Below are 23860 nucleotides of genomic sequence, written 5' to 3'. Positions count from 1 at the left end.
CTTGGTTGGCTGTCTGGCTCGCTGGCTGGCTGGGAAAACTATGCTGACCTGGGTGCATCCAAATTAGATATTGGCATGGCTGCGTGTATTACACAGTGGGTGTGCTGCTCTGGCTCAGTCACCCTGCTGCTCTAAATCTGGCCAGCGCTCAGCTCAGCAAAGACAATGCAACAGCAGGCAGCATCTCCACATACTCATTAAACGGTAGATGTGGCTAATCAAAAGCAGAGCCTCACAGATGTTTTTTAATGTTTTGTTTTTCTGGAATTCGACTGCCTGCATTTTTGTTGATTTGTCCTTACTTTGTCATTACATTGGTTTTGAAGTGAGGCACACAAAAAAGCAAAAATGGAAGCACAAAAATAAATTTGAATCATAACATGATGCCTGTCACAATTTCATGTGCATGGACCATATAAAAAGCTTCAATAAAATGCAATGATGTATAAACAAAGATCAGTGTAGTGGCAAAGGTTGATGGGGATCTATCTATTCACATTAGTTTTCAGTGGCACTCTAGTTATAAATCAGTGAAAGGGATGAAAGAATGAAGGAGAGAAGACTGGGAAAAGATTCCAGTGTGCAGAAAAAGGGATAACAGAGTAAAAGAGAAAAGGGGAGGAGTGGGGTCAGTGAGACAGAAAGAGGAAAGACAAGGACAAAGGGAAGAAGACAGAGAGGCAGAGGTGGCCATCACATCACTCTCTGCCTTTGATCATCAGTCCATGAGGAACTGAGGCAGTGCAGATAGCTGGTCCAGTGTTCCTGAGGAACACATTCTTCCTTGCTCTTTCCCTGTTTTCAGACCAGAGCAGCTGTGAAAACACATCATGACTTAATACAAGCCAGAGAAGACCTGGCTAATACAGTGCAGTGCCATTGTCCTGCCAATCCTCATTCAACAGTGCAGTTCCTAACAGGGCAAACCTGCTCTATTTAATTACCGTCTATTTAAGTTGAAAATTGGGAATTTCTCTTGTTGCTTAACCCTTAGGACTTGTAGAGGTCATGTTTGACTACAAAGTAGCACAGGTACAAGTCATGGATTCGTTGTTTTGCTCAAGGTCACTTCAGGAGGACAAATTCATGCTGCTGAACTAGGACTATCCAGTAGAAAACATTCAGCAGGTCTCAGAATCCAACATCTTTCCAACATGTGGCAAGAGATGGTCTTCCTACAGAATCACTTGTTCTTACATGGGCCTGATCCCACACCTTCTTTGAAGCATGGTCTCAGTCCCCCAGCCGTCTGCCTGGAGGGTCACCATGCAGCAAAGGTTAGAGCTGCAACTGCTGGTAGTCATCTATTTTTAAACACTGGAAATAGATTGTGAGTAGGATATTCTGTAGAGTTGTAGCCTTTTGCTGTTTCTGTATGTTATTCCCTACTGTTTCCTAAAACGCAACATAATAACAGATAGATACTGCCAACCTTTAAGCCAAAATTCATGCATGCAAGTCTAGAAATTTGCCATCTGCAGGGCAGCTATTATCTGGACCTTTAACTGGTTGTTTTGTATTTTACTGTACTGGTAGTAGTTTGTTTTAAAAGGCTGCTTCATAGACAAAGTAGCTGTGCGCTGAGTATTACTTCTCATTTTTTCATATGGCCTGGCAGGCAAATCACAAACCTCAGCTCACACACCTTTGCCTAATCTGTGCCGAGGCTCTCCGCCCTCACTTCGCTGCCCGGTTCGGTGAATGGGTGCACTAATAGCCCCGCCCGCCTCGGATGTGTCGGGAGCCAATGGTAACGCACCGTGCGTGTTGGGGGAACGTCACATCGCCGTCAGCAGTGGTTCTGCTGGGACCGCCGTGCGGCTCTGCTTGGGTTGCAGTCTTTACAGCACCTCTTGTTTTACATATATGTGTGTGTGTGTGTGTGTGTGTGTGAGCCACAGCTTGAACACTTTACACGACTGGAGATATTTCCAGACAGATGAGCCTGTCGGTTTTGTGGGAAGAGCGACAGGGAAGTGGTGGACGAATGGAGAAAGATGTTTTTCAGAGGGAATAGAGAGGCTGCCTGGCTGTCTTTACTTTCATGCTAACGAGCTAACTGGGAATGTTTTCAGAAACTAGCCATGTAGTTAGCTTGCTAGCTAGCTAGCTAAATCGGCCGGAGACCGTCGCTATATAATTTTAGCCTGGAGTTACAATGACACTTTTATCTTTCGACGGCTTCTGTGGATAAACTGGCAGCGTGTGAGACTGTATGTTGGATGTTTAGGGGTCCGGTTCCCGCTTGGTGGCTAATTTCCAGTAGGGACAATAGTTAAGTGTCCGGGCAACAAGTCTGGCACAGAGTGCAGATTTATAGACTCAAGTTTGTGCAGTGTTGTTGTTCGTTACGGTTTCGCTCTGGTTTGCTAGAAAGAACTGTTCTGTGTTAAGATGAAGGTTTAAGGCAAAGAAAAGGTCTACACTAAGCAAAGTAGATCCTCAGACTGGACTGAGTAGGGTCACTCTGGAGAACCTGTTGTCAGCTAATCGATGCAACTATTGACGAGGCGACGAGGTGGATGAACAATATAAATCGCCCACATGCGTTGGATCAGTTTCCGGACTTGTGAAAGGTATCTGAAGCAGAAGGTGGGAGACGTGAGCTCAGAGCCCTTGCAACCCGGGGGAAGATGGCGGAGCGATCCCGCAGGAGGTGGTGAAACTAAAACTTGGGAACTTCTTGGATTTATCGCCAGGCATCTTATCTCAGATGATAGGACACATGCAGGCCAAAAAACGGTACTTAATTCTGTTCTCCGCCGGTGCGTGTCTCATTCTGTTGTTTTGTTTTGGTGGGATCCAAGTCCCGCTGTCCAGACGGGGTCCTAACCGGCGTGATGACCGCCGCCTCCCCGGTTATCACCCCGGGGCGCGGTGGCGTCGCGTCCAGGGATATCTGCAGCCTTTTAGCTCCTGGGAGCAGGACAGGAGCGACGATCACAATGAGCACATATCTCCCAGGCAAAAGAGGGACGCGAACTCAGGCGTTTATACTGGAAAACGCTGCAGAATGGAGTCCTGCTTTGATTTCTCCCTGTGTGAGAGGAATGGATTCAAAGTTTACATCTACCCCCAGCAGAAAGGGGAAAAAATGTCAGAGAGCTATCAGAACATCTTATCCTCTATTGAAGGGTCCAGGTTCTACACCCCTGATCCAGCACAGGCATGCCTGTTTGTCCTGAGTTTGGACACTTTGGACAGAGACCAGCTTTCACCTCAGTATGTACACAACCTGAGAGCAAAAGTCCAGAGCCTCCCTCTGTGGAACGGGGGCAAAAACCACATCATCTTCAACTTGTACTCTGGCACCTGGCCTGATTACACAGAAGACCTTGGCTTCGACATTGGACTCGCCATGTTGGCCAAAGCCAGTATCAGCACAGAGAACTTTCGGCCCAACTTTGACGTTTCAATCCCTCTTTTCTCTAAAGATCATCCTAGGACAGGAGGGGAAAGGGGCTACCTGAAACATAACACCATTCCCCCTTTTAGGAAATACATGCTTGTTTTCAAGGGGAAGAGGTACTTAACTGGAATAGGTTCAGACACTAGGAATGCTTTATATCATATTCATAACTCAGAGGATGTTGTCCTCCTCACGACCTGTAAGCATGGGAAGGACTGGCAGAAGCACAAGGATGCACGCTGTGATAAAGACAATGCAGAATATGACAAGTGAGTACATGCCAATTAAATGTTGATTTACTTAAAGACAAGAAGGTCTTGAGAAATTTGTTTTCCACTACACAGTTGCTGTATGCAGCCAGGTAGGTATGGGTTAATTATTGTTTTGATAACCTGTGCACAATATCACTGTCACACAGTTTGTTTTTTTCACTCTGTCTGACCTTTTCATCTCTTTGTTGTTTTTGTCAGTGTGGTGTTTGTTTTATATGGCATTACCCTAGCTGAGCTTATGCTCTTACCTAACTCTTATTCACTCTGTAAAATAGACAGAGTAGGTGTTGAATATTTTGACAGGACACCCATTTCCTCCCTAAAGTGGCCCCTAGATTTTCAGGATGGTTTGCTTTATATTAATTATCTTATATTTATCAGTGTTGTGTCCATTTTTTAATTTTAAATTTCATGTTTTTCTAGTGCTGCATCAATCCAAACTTTTCTATTATTGGGTCCATAAATCAGGGAAGTCATGTATGTAATTTGTGATTATACTACCCAGAGATGAGGATGCATGATGCGTTTATTTCCAAATGCAATACTGACTGGAGCTGTCAAGAGTCCTTGTTTCCCTGGTCTGATTCTGTTTCATATTGCACAACAATTTTACCTAATAATAGAAGTACTTTAGTGGACAACACTGATTTGTCATTTTTAAATAGTGCTTATATCATGTGACTTTATTTACTCAAGTACACTTCACAAGGCACAGATAAGTTTAATTGCTTTGATGTCAATAACAGCAGCCGCTGTATTATTGTAATTCAGTAGATATCCTGTCTGTCTTTACAGCCGGCTATTCGGAGTAGATAAATCTGCACCTCTTGCTCTTGACGACTTTACTTTTCTGCCTGTGTTGAGTTGTTATACTCCCTAAAATAAATTGTCAGGCTCTCTCCATGTAATAATCCTCAGCACCTACCTACCTTTGTAATGCACCAGTAAGAGTTTTTTGAGCAAATAGGTGGAGCTATTTGTTACAGTCCTCAGTAGTACTGTCGCTCTAACTGGTCCCATTCCCTGCTGAAGGCAATGTGCACGTTCTTGTTGTTTCAAAAAGATCTTCTGTGATCATCAAGCACTCCAGTAATCCATACTGTTTTCTGTGCCAAAATCTGATGAGCAAACTGGCGTCTGTCTCCCAGCTCTGGCCAGTGGGATTCATTTCGTGTACTCCCAGACTGTGCTCTGTTGTTTCTAGAGACTGTATGACCCTGGGTGTTTGACTGTGGCTCTTTGGAGTGGATTAGTAGGGACAAAGCACTGGTGCCAGTAAGGGGAAGCCATTCTGGCCCCTGTTTGCTCAATCATTTCCCAGACAAACCCAACTGCATCAGCCAGGAATGCCCTGGCCCTAACACATGTCCTACGTGACTTCTCCATGAAGGACGGGGGAATGCTATGAGAGACCCCATGTCACCTCTATCCTGTTGTTAGGTATTCAGTTTGGGTGACAGACCATTTCATAGTATTTTAAAGAGTCAGCCATGAAACTGCTGAGAATTTAGTGGATGTTTTCTTCCTTTCCTTCAAATCTGATGTATTTAATATCATGAGGACTAACATGTTTCCTTTGCATTTATTTATCCTCAGAGGATTCTCATGTTTGTGTCTGCCTGTGTAGGTGAGTGCCAGCTTATGAGGTTCATTTGTTGGCTCAGCAGAATCACTTTCTCCATATCACTCTTACGACGTGAGCTGTGCTCTCTCTCCACCATTTTCTGCCAGCTCATTGCTTGCTGCCAGGTGCTGCCAGAAAGTGATTTCACACAGTAGGATGTGTGGCAGCAGAGCCATAACCCAAAGGAAAAATTAATCTTCCTGTCATTAAGTAGCATTGGGGGAGAAACAGGCTTTGGGTGTCTCACTATCATTCTCAAGCTTAGCCTTATTGCATGGTTACAGTATGCACAGCGGTTCTTATTCTGTGCATTCTCAGTGAGCCACACCGCTATCAGTCAGCAGGCTTTGGCTTGATCCTTGTCCACTGCAGAATTCCTCATAAATCATCTAAAATTATTCACAGATCCTAAACCTACCTTCCCCTCATCCTAGTTTGACAGGGTCTTTACATCTCTAAAACAAATATGGTTGCAAAAAGTTCTTGTACTTAAATAATTAGGTGCATATGATACAGTTTCAAATAGACAATTTGATAATCTTCCTCAAGTCCATTTGTGGGTTTTTTTTCTGACAGGATGTCTGTTTGCTTCATGATCAAATCTTACTCATAATCCAGTTAGCTAGAACACACCCTGAAGTAGTCACACTTGTTTTGTTCACATCCTAAAGTTTCAATGAAAGGGCTGTGGTTTGTGTACATCGAGGAGGAAAAGTGAAAAATGCCTTCTTGTGTCACATATTCTACATTTTTAAGGAGTTTGTTCAGAGCAGATATAGTAAGAATGTCTGTACAGTGATTTTGACAGAGCATAGTTAAGGGCTGTCGTGACTTATCTTTTGCAGCTCATAAACACTTTCCTTTTTTTAAGATGAACTTTGGTGTTATAACTCTTGTGTTTATAGGTTGTGGCAGATTGAAGTGAGTGCTGTGTGTTTTAAACAAGATCTTACGCTTTCATGGATAACCTGGCACCATTGCTTGTGTCTGATTTTGATGACAAAGGTATGTGAGGAAAATCTAAGGCTGCCTCAGATGGACTGGGTCCCATAATATCAAGTGTAAACACTATATATCATCTTCATAGAGGGTGTTTGTCACTGAAGTATGGGTATGTTTAACTGATCTATGCATATTGTAATGTTTTTTTAAAAAATACATTTTGCTGTATTGCTCTTTATTAATCAATTGTTTTTTGGCCTCTAGTCACTAGTATAGTGAAACATAAAAATTGTATCCTTACTCTAAGCTTTTTATAGTGTTTGGCATCTGGTTTGGGTGGAGTTTTGCTTTCTGGACAAAATTGAAATGGTTAACTTTATGTCTGACAAGTTTTATTCATCAGTTCCCAAAAGTGGAATTATTTTCAGTGAGTAATTGTACTCAGACCTGCTTTATTGCCCATCCTGACACCCAACTGTGCAGTCTTTCCAAGGGAGTGGGACTTGGAGGGGCCAAAGATGTGGGTGGGACAGTAGTCAAGGAAGCCAGTTGTCAGGGAGATCAGTATTTGTTTTTGGATCATGATACAACTTTCCAAATGAAAAGCATCTTTTACTTGTGCTGTATGGTAAACTGCACACTAGCTGGAGTAAGCTTCTTGTAGCCTGTTGCAAATTTGGAAAATATTAACTGTGGTGAGCTCTTAAAAATGTCTCTCTGGATTAGGCAGCTGTTTGTCAGTCAGACAGATTTAGACCTGGATTAAGACATTAGCCAATATATAAACATGTCAAATATTTTAATTCTTGTAAGTGTACCAATGTTTTTTGACACCGACATATAGTTACAAATAATCTTTAGATTTTAGTGCTAAAATGCAAATTTGGGTCGTGCTAAGTTCTCTCTGTAGGGTGCCGTGGTGGACTGTTGTGTTATACAGCCAGACAGTGCCTTCTGTGGTCTGACTGGGTGGAAATAATAGTTTCTATGCCTGGCTGTGGCCCTTTGTGTCACAAATCCCTCTTATCCTCTCCCACTGACAACAAGGAAGTTGTGACAGACTGAATGCAGCCTCTCACCATAATTACTATGTAATGGCCATGTCATTTTTGTGTAATAGCTTAGACTTTATGTTCCAGATGTTGGCTTGATATGTACATGGGGATTTTTATGTGCTGTGTATGAGCATGTGTGGCCTGTTTGAATAAATACATCCTCGACAGAGCATTGCATTCTATACTGTCTGACTGGGCTTTGTGGGTTGCAGTTTGAAGTGTGGATTTTGCTTATGGATATATTAATGCTACCTTTAATTGGAAAGTGCTCATATCTCCATGTGACTGATTAATGCCTTTCTTATTTGAAATGTCTTCAGAATGAAGTGCTGTTGAAGGACTTAAACCACCAAGTTACATATTCTATTTTGCAACTAAATATGAATCCATCTCCATTTTGCTTGTTTGTTTGTCTTATTCATGCTGTTTCCAACCAGTGCGCGTTCTGCTTCCCCCTTCACCACTCTCTGCCTCTCATACATCTGCACTCAGCCACTGTGTAGAAGCCTGTAATACAGCCATAGGAAAGAAGAAAAGTTACAGCAGGAGGCAGGTCAGAAGCAATTTTAACCTCAAACTGAAAGCCCTCTCACAGCTTGTTTCCAATTAAGAGGCCCTGCCAAGCAAGAGTATGAGGAGGATAGAGAGAGAGATGAAGGGAGAGACACAGAAAAATGGGTGACATACTGAGAGAGGGAAAAATGGGAACACAAAGAGAACTGTGAGTCTGAGAAGCTGAATGACAGAAGGGGAAAGTAAAGGCAAGAAAGAAGCAGAAAGGAGGAGGAAAACCATGCCTGCCATCCAGCAGTGAGAGGTGAGTGCATTAGCTAGCAGGATGCTGACGTTGGGTTGGTAGGTGTATTTATAGACTTGCAGGGTTTTAATCCTCAGTACTGGCCAAAGCCCCTCACTGAGGGCTGCTAGCCAACTCCACACAGGCTTTGCAGAGATTGGAGAAAATGATAATTGGTGGGGGAGGATTGTCGATCTCTTCAGTTCCTGAACATCAACTAAAAGTCTTGTCCACTATTTCAACACACTGGATCAGCAGTCAGGGACCTCTTAGTGTACCTGTTCAGTTTTACTGCGTATTGAAACCTAACATCCTTTTTCTGAAAAGTATTCAGTTTACTGCCATTTTGTTGTTCAGACTGCTATTAGCCAAGCCTATTTAATTTTATACAGTGATCATATATCTCCACGATAAAGGCCCTATAACCTCCAAAGCCCTCGTGTAAAGGTCCATTCATGTTGGGAATGGAAAACATCAGTCCCACAGGAAGAACTACAGATCTTATGTGTGTAGTCTCCATAATATCCTGACACAGAAGTATAAATCATCCATAGGGAGTCCTGGAAGAACTAGCAACATAGGAGTTTTCAAATTCTGTGTATAATCTTGTGTTCTGTTAAAAGCTGCGTTTGAACGTTTTGTACTTTTTGTAACTTTTTTCCCCTGTCATCATGCATCATTAATTACCATCTGTTTGTTTTAAAATGCAGTATTGATTTATGCAGTCTAGCAGAACACTGAGGTACTTGAAGGTGGCTGTGAAGCTGTAATATTACCAAGATGGCACGTTTTTCTCCCAGTTTCATTAGTCTGATGCTGTTACTTCCTCTAATCCTATGATCACATTGTTTTCAAAGTCTGTTTTGCTGGTTTGCTCTCTTCAGTCTGCAGGCTTTCTGTTACACTGTGGTTTTGGCTGACCTCATCACAAAGATGCCATGCAGTATTTAATTCTGTGACTTCAGTTTATGAAAAAATGCCCTTTTCTGGAAGGCTTCTTTAGTTGCCATCATTTATAACTCTGCTCTGCCAGTAAACTATCTACAGTGAGCCTGCTGGAAAGAGCCAAATGATACTGCAGGCAGTGGAGGAGGCTGGTAAACCACAAAACCACTCAGCATGGATTACATGTTTGCTCGTCATCTATACAGCCATAGAAATGATGCTTCCATGACCACACAATCATTTTGGAAGTGCTGATGTTTTAAATGCAAAGTCTTACGCTCGTCTAGTGTGTGTATAAATGTGAAAGCAGAGATTGTGAAGGAAGTAACAAGCCTGCAGTTACTAAAACAGTGAGTGTGTACAAGAAGACTCAGTAAAAGCAAGTCCCTCATGCTGTTTTCTGATTATTGTCACTCAGTTTCACCTACAACTTAATTTTATGCGTTTTACGTTCTTGTTTTCAATGGAGACAAGATTAGCTACGGTGTATATATAGGCATGTATTACCAATGAGCCAACAGTGTGTTGTAGTCACAAACCATACTGATGTGCTTTTTAAACTACATTTAACAATATTTATGTGTCCCCAATACATTGTGTTGTCAGTTTGTATTAACTAGTACTGATTTAACATCTGAATGATGAATGAATATAGCATGATCTCACTATTTTTCATTATTTCCAGTTTAGCTTGTATTGTATCTAATGCTTTACACAGGTTGAATCCCAGAGAGGAAAATGTTTGCCATTGACAACAATGAGTGGAGATGAGCATGTCTGGATACTGTGGCTGGACTGAGTTTCATGTCTTTGTCTGCTGATGTTCATTTGTCATAATGACGGTAGTGCAGGAAATCTATGTCAGAGACTTTCCTACCATATTTTGTACTTCCTCTTGGTGAATAGCTTGTTTGTATCTAGACTGTCATTAGTTATATGACTGTTGGACTATTTTTTTAAGTTATTGTGAGATTAAAAAAAAAAGATGTGTGCTTTTTTTGCACATAATTTACATCTACCAGAAGATGTGCATTGTGGATCTTCTTCTGATTGAGGGTATCAGTATATCTTATTGGTCTAATGGATCTTGGTATTGTGTCAAGTGGGTGAGGGCTGAATTAGACAGAGTCTAGGGATTAGAGAGCTCATGGTTAAGTGATAGCAAAGTAGGAAGAAGCAGGACAGTGTATAATTGAACAGCAGGCAATCACATGGCTGACAGTTATTAAACATCAGTGTCATGTCATGTAAAGATGACTAAACTCACTCAGACTTCCCAGTGAAGATGATGACACAGGGCTGACTTCCTGAGTTAAAGCACACCCTCTATTATCATGAAACTGAGAATATCACAGGCTTTTTCATATTAAAGTATTTGACTTGTGTGTGATACACGTGTTTCCAGTAGCCAAGAAAGTGAAATGGTTCCCAAAAGGTTTTTGTCTGCTCACCTCTCAATTGATTGCAATCTCATTTTTCACTGCCAGAATTTATAGAGCTGGGGGTCAAGGGTGAACAGAGGGTATTACAATCAATGTTCCCATGTCATCACTCATTAATCACATCCAGTGACTGTGAAGTAGCTGCTGCTACATTTACTTCACTCAAGCTTTTGGCCAGTGTCTTGGTGCAGACTCATTTAAGAAAAGTTCATATCAGGGAACTAAATCATTTTACTTTTATGTGCTTGAGCATGTGCTAGATGTTTGCAGCATAGTCCTGCTCTTTCTTTCTGACTTCATCATCTTTCTTTGCTTCTTTATTTGCTTGAAAGTTTGTGTGTGCGTGCGTGTGTGTGTGTGTCACACTGTCTTTCTTCAGAGGCTTGTTGCTCAGGACAGAGGGCAGTAGCATTTGTTTGCCCTGCTCCCTCTCTATATCAGCTCTTGTCCTGACAGGATGATGTATGTCTTGTCCTTGGCTGCCCTGTGCAGGTGATGCATTCCAGTTGGAATGCTGGGAGAGTGAAATAAGGAAGGTCCACGTGCCAGGCGCAAAGTGTGGTCCATTCCAGGAAGAGCTTTTCTGTCATCACGTGGAGGCACATATTACCATTTCCTTGCTGCTTGACAGATGTGATACAGTTTGGCTGGGTGAAGTAGCAAGGCAGAACATACAGGGTGCTGCCAAACAACTTTAGATGCGAGAGGGTTAGGGTGTGGAAAAAGAAATTGTAATAAAACACAGGCAGTATTTTATAGTGATAAACAGAATGACCTTTGTGAAGGGTAGTAACAGAGAATTGATCTAAAATCAATTTTCGGGCTCATACTTGAGTAGAGGTTTTTGAATGTAGAGGTTTTTGTTGCCCTTGGGTAGTGTATTTTGGTATGTATGCTAACATGTTAAACTGCAGAGATGTTGAAAAGTGTTCAGTGGTCCAACTCAACTCATTAGTCTGTTTTATGCAAGCTTTTCTTGCCATCTGATGGTCTCAGTATATTTGTTGTGTCAGGGAAAAAAAAAAGACTTAATTTGGAAAATACCTTTGGTGACAAGGGAATGGGAAAAGGAAGCTAAGAAATGAGTAGATTTAATATTAATATTTGATATGATTCTCTAGTAAAGTCATCTAAAGTGCTGCTGGTGGTGCATCTAGGGACAAAGATGGAACTTTATGACTCCTCATTCACCAGGTGTTTGCCTGACCCATGAGGCACATTTACTGACCTTTCATACACTAATAACTTGCAAGCTTGGCATAAACGGGTCTTTCTCAATTATCCCTTATGTACAATAAAATATGCTCTGAGAGCTACATGCAGAATTAAGCGGCACTTTAAAACCAAGGGCAGCCAAATCCTATGGGCTTTAATCCTCCTTTCAGTTTGGAGAGTAGACCTGCCAACCCATTGCTGTGGGGTCTCTCAATGTACATGACCCTTGACTCAATGCCACAAAATATGTCTTAATATTTCATGTATTATGTTTGGAGTGGATTACAGTGCAATAACAAATACACTTAATATTGCTGTTTTGGTCATTTGGAGAGAGGAACAGGGTGTAACTTCTCAAAGGTACCGTGGCAATGTCTGATCATCATCGCGTGGGACTGTGTTGTGCTGTTAATGTAACCACACTTGGCAGCATCAAAAAACTACCAGCCGCGATGTTCCGGGGGCTAGGCTGGTTAGTGACTTGGATCATCAGATAAAACTGGCACACAGACACACACAGATATGCTATCTCTCCCTGTCCTCTTTGGACTCCACTTTCTTAGATAAGGCCTTCTCCCTGCATATGTCATAGTCTTAACTCTTCTGTGAAATGATGGCCTTTTTAACCAGGTCTTTGTTGCAGTCCTTAACAGATTCGATAGCCGTTGAGACAACAATATGCTAAAGGTACCAACTATGTTAATTAGAATTAGAAAGAGAAAATTGTGGAATTAGTGGCAAGCCAGTTAATATTAAGAGACTCAAAGCAACAATTGTGTTTGTAAATGCCTTTTTGTTTTACAGAAAGGGTAAGTTGCTGTGAAATGACTGAGACTGTGATTTTGTGCCCGCTGGCTCAGCTTCATAGAGTTTCTTTCCTTCTCTCGGCCAGTGAAATCTGCGACTTCCCCTGGTGAGGTCAAAACTAGAAGAGCAGACAGGAAGTGTTGTCTTTGATCTTTCTTGCTGTTCAGAGTAATTACCTGCCCGCAGCAGCAAGCACTGCTGTCTGCAGAATTCATATAGCTTTGTTCTGAGCAAGTGTGAATACCGGTGTACTTCTTTTTAACTTTAAGGTTCACTTGCACTGACTCTACTAGTGATGATGTGGTGAATTTTACATAAATTTAATAACTGTATTGTTCTGGATTGCTCCTTCACTGCTGGCATACATACTAGTATGTAATGTCATCAGTGTGACAGGATGTACAAGTGATTACAACCTTTTTCTGTCCATTTTGTCCTCCATCTACCTGTGGTTGATCTCAAATGTTGTTATATTAGCAACTTTACATCCTATTTTGGGTTACAGTTTTAGCTGGATTGTACAACTTTATAAAAATTTTAACTTGAGAGGTAGTGGGCAGTAGTGTGGTAAAGCCATAGATTTCCATCTGGTAACTGTGTAAAATAGGGCTCAGCTTTACTGGAACTGAAACCTGCTGAAGGACTGTCTGGATGTTGATGTCTCAATGCTCTGAGAAAAGACTAAGTCAGCTGCAGGCATGCAACAAATAAAGCTTTCCCTCTTCAGCTTTCATTTTTTGTTAAGAGTGTTGCCAAAGCATTAGCCAAGTGCCACAAATTTCTTCTAGTTGCTGCAATTTTGTGTGTCCTCTGGGATAAACTGCTGTATTTTCCCCTTTACCATCATCATTAGTACTGCCACCACCCTGCAATCTCTCTTTTCTGTCACTGAGGCAGTGGGGCTTCTCTCTCTTCTGTGGTCTCATAATTGTGAGGTAATCATCTTTTCCCTCTTGAGAGCTAAAAGACTGTGTTTACACTTGGTTTTTGGCGGCTCGACTTGGTGAGAGATTAATTTACTCTCAGCAGCGGAATGAAGGCACTCTTCTTACTACTTCATACTGGCCTTGTGCTCATAGTCTCAATGCCAGTCTTTTCCCCGTGCTTTTGAGTGTGGTTGTCATCAGCACATTTGGATAAGCTTCACTTCTTCTGTCTTTTTCATGTTGTGGTTGGTTTACCTAAATTACGAATGTAAATATTTTCTGACTTACCTCTAATGGTGTTTCAACATCCATTCAGGTTTATTTGTTTAGATTTAGGTTTTCTGTATTTCTGTTTTCTGATTTGTGCCTCCTGCCCAGTGTAATGAAGACAAATGCAACAAAACCATTTAAGCAGGGGAAAGTGAGAAAATCCCTCTTTTGCCAAGACTACCTATTTGATGTCCTTTAAATTGATTTCAGTGTGTTGTGAATGCTTCTTTTAGTATTGTTATCACTTCCACTGCAGTATCCAACTCCCCAAGCCTGAACTGAACTGCCCTAATGGATATTTAGCTTTTGCCACTTGCGTGGTTGCCCTCACACTTACAACCCAGCAGTGCTATTCTGCACTAAGATGTAAACACATGTAAACAGCACTTTCCCTTGTCATCCTCTTCACTACTCATTCCCTTTCTAGCTCTCTCCCCTGAAACACTTGTGTAAGACACTACCCCTTAGATGCTGGCCCAAATTACATCCACACACAAACAAACACAAAATGCTCTAAAACAGACATCTCAGTTCAGGCAGATCCTACCCTGAGTGAGGCTTTATCTAAATCCCTCTCTCGGCATGATAAATATTGGATCAGATGAGGCACAGTCCACAAGTCCATTTGATGGTGCGATGATAGCAAAGTTGGTTGATAATATCCGATTTTCAGAAGTAAGAGAGACATTACAAAGGCCCTTCCTCCCTGTCATGGTTGTTGTCATGGTTGCTTTGCCATTAAAAGGATGCAGCTGTCTGTGTGTTGACAGGGTTTCTCACCCTGGCGGAAAAATAAATGCTGTTTAGAAGAGCCCTGCACACACTGATACACTGACAGAACTCACACAGATATGGATTCACACAAACATTCATTTAATTTGATTTCTGCTAATTACATTTCTGTCTCTTGCACTCTCCCATGTTTTTATAAGTTATGTTTTTTACCTATATGTCTGTCCTACCAATCACCAGTTTTCCATCTTCGTCTACCTTCCACTGTCCCTCAGCTCCAGTCTATTTATCATTCTCTCCTTTCCTGTTTCTCTCTGCCTCACCCTCCACCTCTCTGTCATTCGGTCCTTCTCTCCTTTCCATCACTATCTGCCTTTGCACATTCTTCTATCTCTTCCTCCATCCGTCCCTGCTTGGCCCAGGTACAGAGACATTCCTGAAGTGGACTTATCTCTCTTGCAGAGCAGCAACTGCAACAGCAGCAGCCCCAGCGAGGTTGTATCTCTGAAGTCAGTTTTTGGCTGTTTGACAGCAGCATTCCTTCAAGCTCACAGACCCCTCAGATTAATGTGCTCAGCTTCCACCTTTGTTCACAAATGGAAACCCCTACTGGTCATCTAAAGACTTATGCAATGTGTATATATTCATTCATTAAGTCATCAAATCATAGTTGGACCAGTAAATGTCTGAAGTGTGTCAGCCTAAAGCCCATAAAAAGTTGATGAGTGGCCTACTTGGATGCAGAATGATAAAAGAATAAACTGATTAATAGTTAGATAAGTAGTCTGGAAAATTCCTTTTTCCTGAGGACAAGTTATAAAAGCTTAGAAGATTAATAAGGTTACACTATATCACTTAGGCTGAGTTATGTTTGGAAATACAGGAGAGTCAAAGTAAATTTATATTCCTTCCAGTCATCCTCAACTGTTGCCAGAGAGAGAAGGTTTCCTTGCTCAATGTATTCAAATAATCTGACCTGAACTGGCTGATCTGACATCTTTATATTGCGTTTTACAAGTCAGGCCTGACATTCCAGTGCTAATGGCTATTCCATTAACAGCAGCAACAATTTCATTATCTTCAAGACTCCCTTGTTCTGGTTTATGGTATCCAGAGAGCACTTCAAAGCATCCTTCTCATCAGCCTCATCAAGCTGATGGATGGCTGATTAGAGAAGTGGGCAAAGCTTCCTCCAAAACTCCCAAGGGAGTCAGTGAAATTCAGCAGCTCATTTACGACACAAACATTTTCTGAACAGCTGTTGATAAACCTGCATGTTTTGGTCAGTGTGTATTGACATTAGGGGTGTGGATGACTTCATTTTGAGGAGAGTTTGTAGAGATAAAAGTTTTTTGCTTCTGTATTTTCCTGTTGCAAGTGTGATTAATCTAGGCTGAGGCTGAGAAGGGGAGCAAGATAAAGAAAAGAGGGTGAGAGAAAATTCAAAGCATGGTAATTAGGTGAATTCACCTGGGGTTGTGTAGAAGTGTTGTAGAGCCCAAGACCCCCCTGTGTGTGTCTGTAAATGTTTTATAACACTGTCTTTGAACTCATTAGCCAGGATGAGGAAGAGGAGGGAGCCCAACGTGCCTTGGCAAAAGGAGCAAGGGATTTGTGTTTCAAAAATCCATGTTACGAACATCAGCTTTGCTCCAGTGGCTCTTGGTGGTGCACATAGTGTTCCCTAAACCCCATTAGGCAAATAAATGCATGGATTCTATACCATTGAAGCCACTCACTGTCACTAACAGGGCTCAGAGAAATTCATTTCTGTACCTAGCTGTCATTTTTTTTTTATTATTCAAATGGTTCAGGCATCGTTGTGAAGGGAGGAAATTCCTTGCTGGCACAGTGGCTTTACCTTATCTTTCAGAAACCCTCTGAAATAAAGCCTCTTTTATGAGAACTGGATATTCCTCCGTGGGAAAGGTCTTGTGAATGTCTTACTGTGACAAAACCACATGAAGGTAAAAGTAAAATACTTACATTATCACTATCATCCTTCAGGTGTCATGGTACAGCCAAGATTGTGATACAGACTAGTTCTTTTTTTCAGTTAATTTTCTCCTTTCCTTGAAGCTCTGCTGCTATCCACTTTTTTTTTGTCCCAGTATTATGTCCCCATCCACACTCAAGGCAACATTAGCCAGCTCCCATGACTCAGAAAAGTTGTTCATCTGTTATATCTGCAGGTAAAAGCATGTAGATTAACTATGCCATTAAATACAAAGTAGTGCTATGAATCTTGTTCATAATAGAGTTAATTTGTAACGCTCCCATCCTGAGGCGACTGGTGTATTTTAAGCTCCATAACTCTAGGCAAGTGTCATGCCCTTGATAGTTATCCTGGCCACTAAAAGTATTGCTTTCTGTGGACGAGCATTGCATTGAATTGTAGTACCAGATTCCATCAACTTCAATAAAACCACTGCTAACCTCTGTTTCTACATTACTTTGGCATAACTCTCTGCAGAACTCTAGTACACACTCTCTCTTTTACCAGTGGCTAGTCCGCTTTCTGATGGCTATCTCGATGGCTAATTAACCCCTGTGTAACATGAGTACCAGGCACTCTGAGTGCTCATTGACCTCCCATTAATAACAGCCTTTTGACTGGTTTGTGGAGATCAAAAACAGTCACGTAATTATTGCCAGCATGCCTAACAGCAGTGTGTGTCTGTCTTGACATCATCCACAGTGTTACAAGTGCAAAGAGAATTTTTGCTTTTATTCCAAGTTTGTGTTTTTGTGTGTAAAACTTGCGAGTTTTCCTGTCCTGTGCCCATCACAGTGTGCTGTGCACATCTACCCCTTGGTGTGTAGCCTTGTCAGGGGAAACAAAGCAGCTGGGTCTGGCAGTGTCATGAACTATTGAAGTCACTCGGTTGTGTGCTGAGATCAAAATGAGGATTTATGGATGTGTTCATATTGTGTCACACATTCTTGCCATGGGTGGCTCCGGCTGCGTAGAGCATGGATACAGCATGCGCCCATCAACTGCTGTCATTTTTTTTTTTTTTTTTTTTTTTGGCTTCTCATCTGACATTCACTTTCACTCAGTGCCTCTCTGGCTAAAATTTCTGTGGTTTGAACTCATAGTCCTGGTAACAACCAAATGTCCATCAACTTGGAATTGCATTACAAATGCAGGAAAGATACATTATTTCTTTAAGGTTCATACAAGCACAATCATCTGTGTCTGTGACATAGGTCATAGTAGATTAAGAAATAATTTATTAAACTCAAAGGAGGCTTAGGTAGACATGCTACCAGGACAGCAGATAGTTCAGGGGAATCCATATGAGCACTTTGACTTGTCATAGAGCAGCTGAAGAAAAAACCTCCTTTGATAGTGGTCCTCTGTGCGACCAGTTATGTTAGAAATGTGTGTGGTCTGTTGCCCAGATTATGGGAAACAAACACTTTGGCTGTTCGTCTAAGTCTCCTCAGGCACTTGACAGAGGGAGCCGTGCGTTTCTTTTTCACACCATCCATTCTTGTTGCTAGGAGACTGGTTGATCTTTTTTCTTTACCCAGCTCTCTTCCTAATATTCCTTTCTTTTTCTGTAAATTACATTTTGTTCATTTCCAGCTATATTAGTAAATGACATTTAATTATATCCATAAGTTGTTTTATTTTTTATTTGTTTTATTAAGATTGTGTAACAGTTACTCTCTCACAGCAGACCTAAAAAAAAATCATGTTTTAGCAACAGACTGTTTTATTATTGATCTGAGTTGTGCTGTTGGATGTGATGATACTGCATTAATACACTTCAGATATTATAGTCATTTCTGCTCTTGTCGAAGGAAGGAACTGTTTGCATCCTGAAGTGAATTCTATTACTATCTACTGTACTTTCCCAATGTTATTTGAAACTGTGCTACAATTTATAGCCAACAAGCGGTGTCATGAGTCGTCCTCCATTATTTTAGAATGCCAGAAAGTTTTGGGGACTCAGCCCAGCCCTCTAATATGCAAATGTCAAATATCTCTATTTTTTTTACAGCACAAGATGCATTTAGACTTCTGATGCTAACTATGTATTTCCTTATTAATGATAGAGCTCTGGATATCTCAACCATCGTAAGGAAGCATATAAAGTGTTTATATATAAAGTTTTTTCTTGTTTACTGTATTCAGGACTGCATTTTACTGAGCAGTGTTTATTGTAGTCTCAGGATAATTCTTTGGGAGCTTATCTTTCTTTGCTCCTTTATTTTATCCAGGCACACAGTGTATGAAAATACATAGTTGTTCTCCATGTTCACTTGTCTCAGTGTCGCTCACACACACTGAGTGGTCATATAATAGAAGGGTCATTTCTTTTAGATGGTAGATTCTTACCAAGAGCAATCGCATGGTCAGGAAATGTCAACAATGTGGTCACTCTGATTGAACAGTTGGTCAAGATTAAATCCTCAGTGAATGCATCTGTGTCAGCCACATGCATCCTTTTAGGCTAAAGCTTTTGTACACAGCCCAGCAGCAGAGCACAGTGTTTTGCAGTTTGCTGGGACTATTTACATGAAGTACATTTGAAGCTTAACATGATCAAGTTAATACAGATTTTGGTATGCTCTGGAAATTCGTGTATGTTATGTCATTTCAAACAAAGCTGTTAGCAACTTTGACTACATTTGTTCAAGTATGTTGCTTGATATCATAATAGGAGACAAAAAAATTAAAAGCAAAAACAAAAAAATAATAAACTTAGTGCTGATCAGTTTGCTACTGGGGACTGTTCACCCACAGCCATCTGCATGTTGGAGCACTGAAAATATGGGACAATATGGGATTTACTTCAAATCATTATGCGTTAATTTCTGGCGTTTCATTGAGATACAATATATCAGTAACTGCTCACAGACATCTATGCTGTTTGTTCAATGTAAGCCTACTGTGTTGAAGGCCTGCATCTGGGGCAATGTGGTAAAAATGAAATAGAAAATCCACACATAGAGACGTTGGGTTTAGCACTCATCTTTAACATCCCCAGCATGCAGTACCATACTGTATGTCTGCTCCTCCCAACAGGCAGCCATCTGGAAGAGTAGGGGAAAATAGAGGTATGCGGGGAGAGGAACATCTGGTCTTTACTGAGTTTGCAGTGATGTGATGGATGTGAGACTTACATCCACCCCACATTTCAAATACAGAGACTAAACATGATTTATTGAACAGCCTTTAACACAAAGTATCAGTGTGAGCTGTCTTTCCTTAAAACACGAGTTTATTCCCTTAGATTTGGTGTAAAACAGTCTGCAGTCTTCATGAAATCCAGAGCTCTGATCAGATTTCTTCACTCTAAGCTAACAGGTGGGATTCTCTTTTGGGATACTGGAGTAGTTTTGGCAGTTTGGAGGCAGTTTTTGTTTTGTTTTTTGTTTTTTTTGTTTTTTCATATTGCCTTCCTTATCAGATTTCCACATGGGCATCCCAAAGATAACATTGCATGGAAACTTGTCTAATTACATACAGTAACATTACAGATAGGGGTGAGACAGAGAAAATTAAAGCAAACAATATGTAGTTGACCACAATTTGAAGTGTTACAAAAGAAGAGTCTAAATACTTCTGTAAATGAGAAATTTCATTTTTTGACTTAATGAATTTATTTGAATTTATATGAAATATTTGTCTTTATCATTTATCTACAAATCTACAACATTTTTATGTTGTCATTAATGGTTATTTAGTGTAGAATTTTGTATGGAAGGGGTTGGAAGAAGATTGAAAACTAGGCCCAGGCACAGTGTGCATGCACAAATAATTTCTCATCTTTAAATCCATATTTGCATTCACTTGAAAATTAGGCCATAAATTAATTTAAGTACAGGCATAAATTACCATGAATGCTTGTTTATAAATACTACACTATTATTATACCACAGTACCTGAGGAATATGCACACTTATATCCTATCTCACAAAACCAGATCTAATGAATAACAAGGCATCACACAAATCTGCTCATTTTTTCACATGCACCTTACCTGCACACATATAATACTGACACCGAAGGAATTCCAAGCAGCTTCTTAATCCAAGGAAGTGCTGACTGAAGCTTAGATTGGATGGAGGGAGTAAGGAACAAACGAGAGATTTTGAGATGTGCATGTGAGAGGGCAATGAGTTCAAACATGGGTGAGGACAAAGGAAGAGGGAGGAGTCAGGATCAAAGTGTCTCTTTTTCCTGGAAGTGTTTGTGCTTTCCAGACATTGCATTGTTAAAAAGAGGTGCCTGACTCTATTGTTCTGTGATCTGCTGCTGCACTTGAGTGTTACAGGAAACCTGTGCTTTGTATTGGCCGTCTTCTTAAAATCTGATTTTTATTATGAAATGTTATTACAGCAACAGGTTTTATAAGGGAAAAAAACATATCCTAATGTCACATTCACTCTGATTGTCTCTAATCCTTTATACATGAGTACAGATTTGATTTTAATATGTTGAATTAATTAGTTCCTGCTGTGTTCTTTTCTGTGCTGTCATCCTGCAGGTATAACTACAGAGAGATGCTGTACAACTCTACATTCTGCCTGGTGCCTCGAGGACGCCGGCTAGGATCCTTTCGATTCTTAGAGGCTTTGCAGGTCAGTGACACAAATGCACTTGGGTTTGCAGCTGCAATATACACTCAGTAGCCACTTTATTAGGTACACCTGTTCAAGACGACTTGCTGAAGTTCAAACTGAGCATCAGAATGGGGAAGAGAGGGGATTTAAGTTACTTTGAGCATGGCATGGTTGTTGGTACCACATGAGCTGGTCTGAGTATTTCAGAAAATGCTGATGTACTGGGGTTTTCACGCACAACCATCTCTAGGGTTTACAGAGAATGGTCCAAAAAAGAAAATGTCCATTGAGTGGCAGCTGTGTGGATGAAAATACAAATAATGTCAGAGGTCAGAGGAGAATGGCCAGACTGGTTTGAGATGATAGAAAGGCAAAGTAACTCAAATAACCACTTGTCACAACCAAGGTATGCAGAATACGCACAACACGTCAAAACTTGAAGCAGATGGGCTACAGCGGCAGAAGACCACACCCAGTGCCACTCCTGTCAGCTAAGAACAGAAAACTGAGGCTACAATTCACACAGGCTTACCAAAATTGGAAAAATGTTGCTTGTCTGATGAGTCTTGATTTCAGCTGTGACCTTCAGATGGTAGGGTCAGAATTTGTAAACAACATGAAAGCATGGATCCATACAGGCTGGTGGTGGTGTAATGGTGTGGGTGATATTTTCTTGGCACACTTTGGGCCCCTTGAGCATTGTTTAAATGCCACAGCCTACCTGAGTATTGTTGCTGACTGTGTCCATCCCTTTATGATGGTTATGTCCAGCAGGATAATGCATCGTGTCACAAAGCTCAAATCATCACAAACTGCTTTCTTGAACATGACAATGAGTTCACTGTACTCACCAGTCACCAGTTCTCAATCCAATAGAACATTTTTAGGATGTGGTGGAACAGGAGATTCGCGTCATGAATGCGCAGCCAACAAATCGGCTGTGATGTCTGACGCGTGATGCTATCTTGTCAATATGGACCAAAATCTCTGACGAATGATTCCAACTTCTTGTTGAATCTATGTCACAAAGAATTAAGGCACTTCTCAATGCAAAGGGGGTCCAACCTGGTACTAGCAAGGTGTATCTAATAAAGTGGCTGGTGAATATAAAAAAAAGTGCTTCAAGAAATTTTGTAGTGCATCAACCTTGAAGCTGTGCAATAAGCCATTAGGGATGGGAATCGAGAGTAGTTAGATTCCTAGGAATCATTACTCTGTTACCTAACGATCCTGCTTATTGGTTCTGCTGATGTCAATACGCATTTGCATGATGCTGTCACACGCATGCTCCAGATTTTGGTTCAGAACGAGTCCAACATGGCGTCGAGACTGAAGTGCTCCAAAGTTTGGTTGTATTTTACTAGAAAAGACGACACTAGGGCCACTTGCAACATGTGCAGAACTTTCATTACAAAAAAGGGGGAAATACCTCCAAGATGTATAAACATTAGCTACACAGCATGCAATTAATTTGCACGAATGTAACGTGTTTGATACACTGCTTAGTGTGTTAGTTCCTGGCAGTAGCTCTCTCACCCACTGCCAGTCATTTTGTGCAGCTGCCTCTGACACACTTTCACTGTTGTTCCCACCATCTTTTCTCTGTTGTTTTCTGTTTTCACTCTTCCCTTTTACTTAAGCAAAGATCATTTTACTTAAGGCAGCTAGGTTAAAAAAAAGGCCCCAACTTTCTTGACTGTGAGGGCAGAACTATGATTATTGAATTTGTATTGTCCAGGAAGGAAATAAAAATAAATTCAATCTCAGACCTGATGAATTTGACATTGTATCATTGAAATTGCAGGACATGAATCAATAATTGATTTACAGACCGTGTTTCCATACAGCAAAAAAAATAGTGCCTTCATGCACTCTGGGCACCAGTATGAGAACACTGACACATGAAAAATATTCTTGTGTTTTTGTGAATACACCAAGGAGAATGATCTGGATTTGACTCAGTGTGCAATTACATTTTAGATGTTTAGCTGTTTTCTCCTCCAGTGACTTACAGTATATTGAGTGTAACAGTAGGAAAAAGTCAATGTTTATGTCATTAAAAAATCAAAAGCAAACAAAGTGATGGTGGTTTCTTCAGCATGAGTTATGTTTGTGTCAAGTACTGGAGGCACTAGCCCTAGGGATAGAGAAAGAGTAGTAGTTAGGGCAGAGAGATATTTTTGAGCACGTAGAAAAAGAATAATGGCTGTTGAATTTACAATAGATGAAGGGCAGTGACTCTGTATTGAGTGGAAGTGGAAGTTAATCGCACCACCAGGGAGAAAGGAGTGAGGTGAGGCGAGGCGAGGCAATGGACTAATGACCAGGTTGACACAGGAGAAGACAGCAGTGCAGCTACAGCTGAGATAGTCTGCAGAGGCTGACCCAAGTGTAAGGCTGGGCCATAGCCTGGAGGTATTAGTGTGTCTATCCACTGACAGCCTTATTCGGGAGCACCAAGGTTGAGGAGAGCAGGTAGACACTGGGGAATTTGGGGAGTTTGAAAGCAAAGAAGGCCTGCACGGCATGCTGTATTAGTTACACTGACTCAGTGGAATATTCTAACAAGGCCAGATAGGAAGCGGTGTGGTAGTCCAGAGTAAAGACATTTACATCAGTGAAGTAGAGCTGGGTTGTTGAGGAGGGGGTTGGCTGATTTGAGAGATGTCAAGCACGATAGGTTAGAGTTGCGCACACATTCTGTTCCACATGTTTGCAAAATACAGAGTTCACGGCAGGAAATTTTATTAATGAGTCTGGTCTATGTATGTATAGTGTGTGTGTGTGTGTGTGTGTGTGTGTGTGTAATGGGAATAATGTGGTGACTTAGAGAGGATTAAGCTACA

The 23860-nt window shown here is 41.1% G+C and overlaps 1 protein-coding gene across 1 annotated transcript in view; it reads left to right on the top strand.

Annotated features, from left to right (window-relative positions):
- The first annotated feature begins 1798 nt into the window (after positions 1 to 1798).
- LOC113122554 (exostosin-1a-like) overlaps positions 1799 to 23860 on the top strand; it is a 33627-nt gene continuing 11565 nt past the window's right edge. Inside the window, exons 1-2 of the mRNA XM_026293978.2 lie at positions 1799 to 3678; positions 20939 to 21032. Coding sequence (XP_026149763.1) covers positions 2714 to 3678; positions 20939 to 21032 — 1059 coding nt within the window. The 5' untranslated portion in view covers positions 1799 to 2713. The remainder of the gene's footprint in view (positions 3679 to 20938; positions 21033 to 23860) is intronic.

The sequence above is a fragment of the Mastacembelus armatus genome, chromosome 16, assembly GCF_900324485.2.
Source record: "Mastacembelus armatus chromosome 16, fMasArm1.2, whole genome shotgun sequence".
Lineage (NCBI taxonomy): Eukaryota > Metazoa > Chordata > Actinopteri > Synbranchiformes > Mastacembelidae > Mastacembelus > Mastacembelus armatus.
The sequence above is the reverse complement of the archived record's forward strand: the minus strand, read 5'-3'. Positions and strand labels throughout refer to the sequence as shown.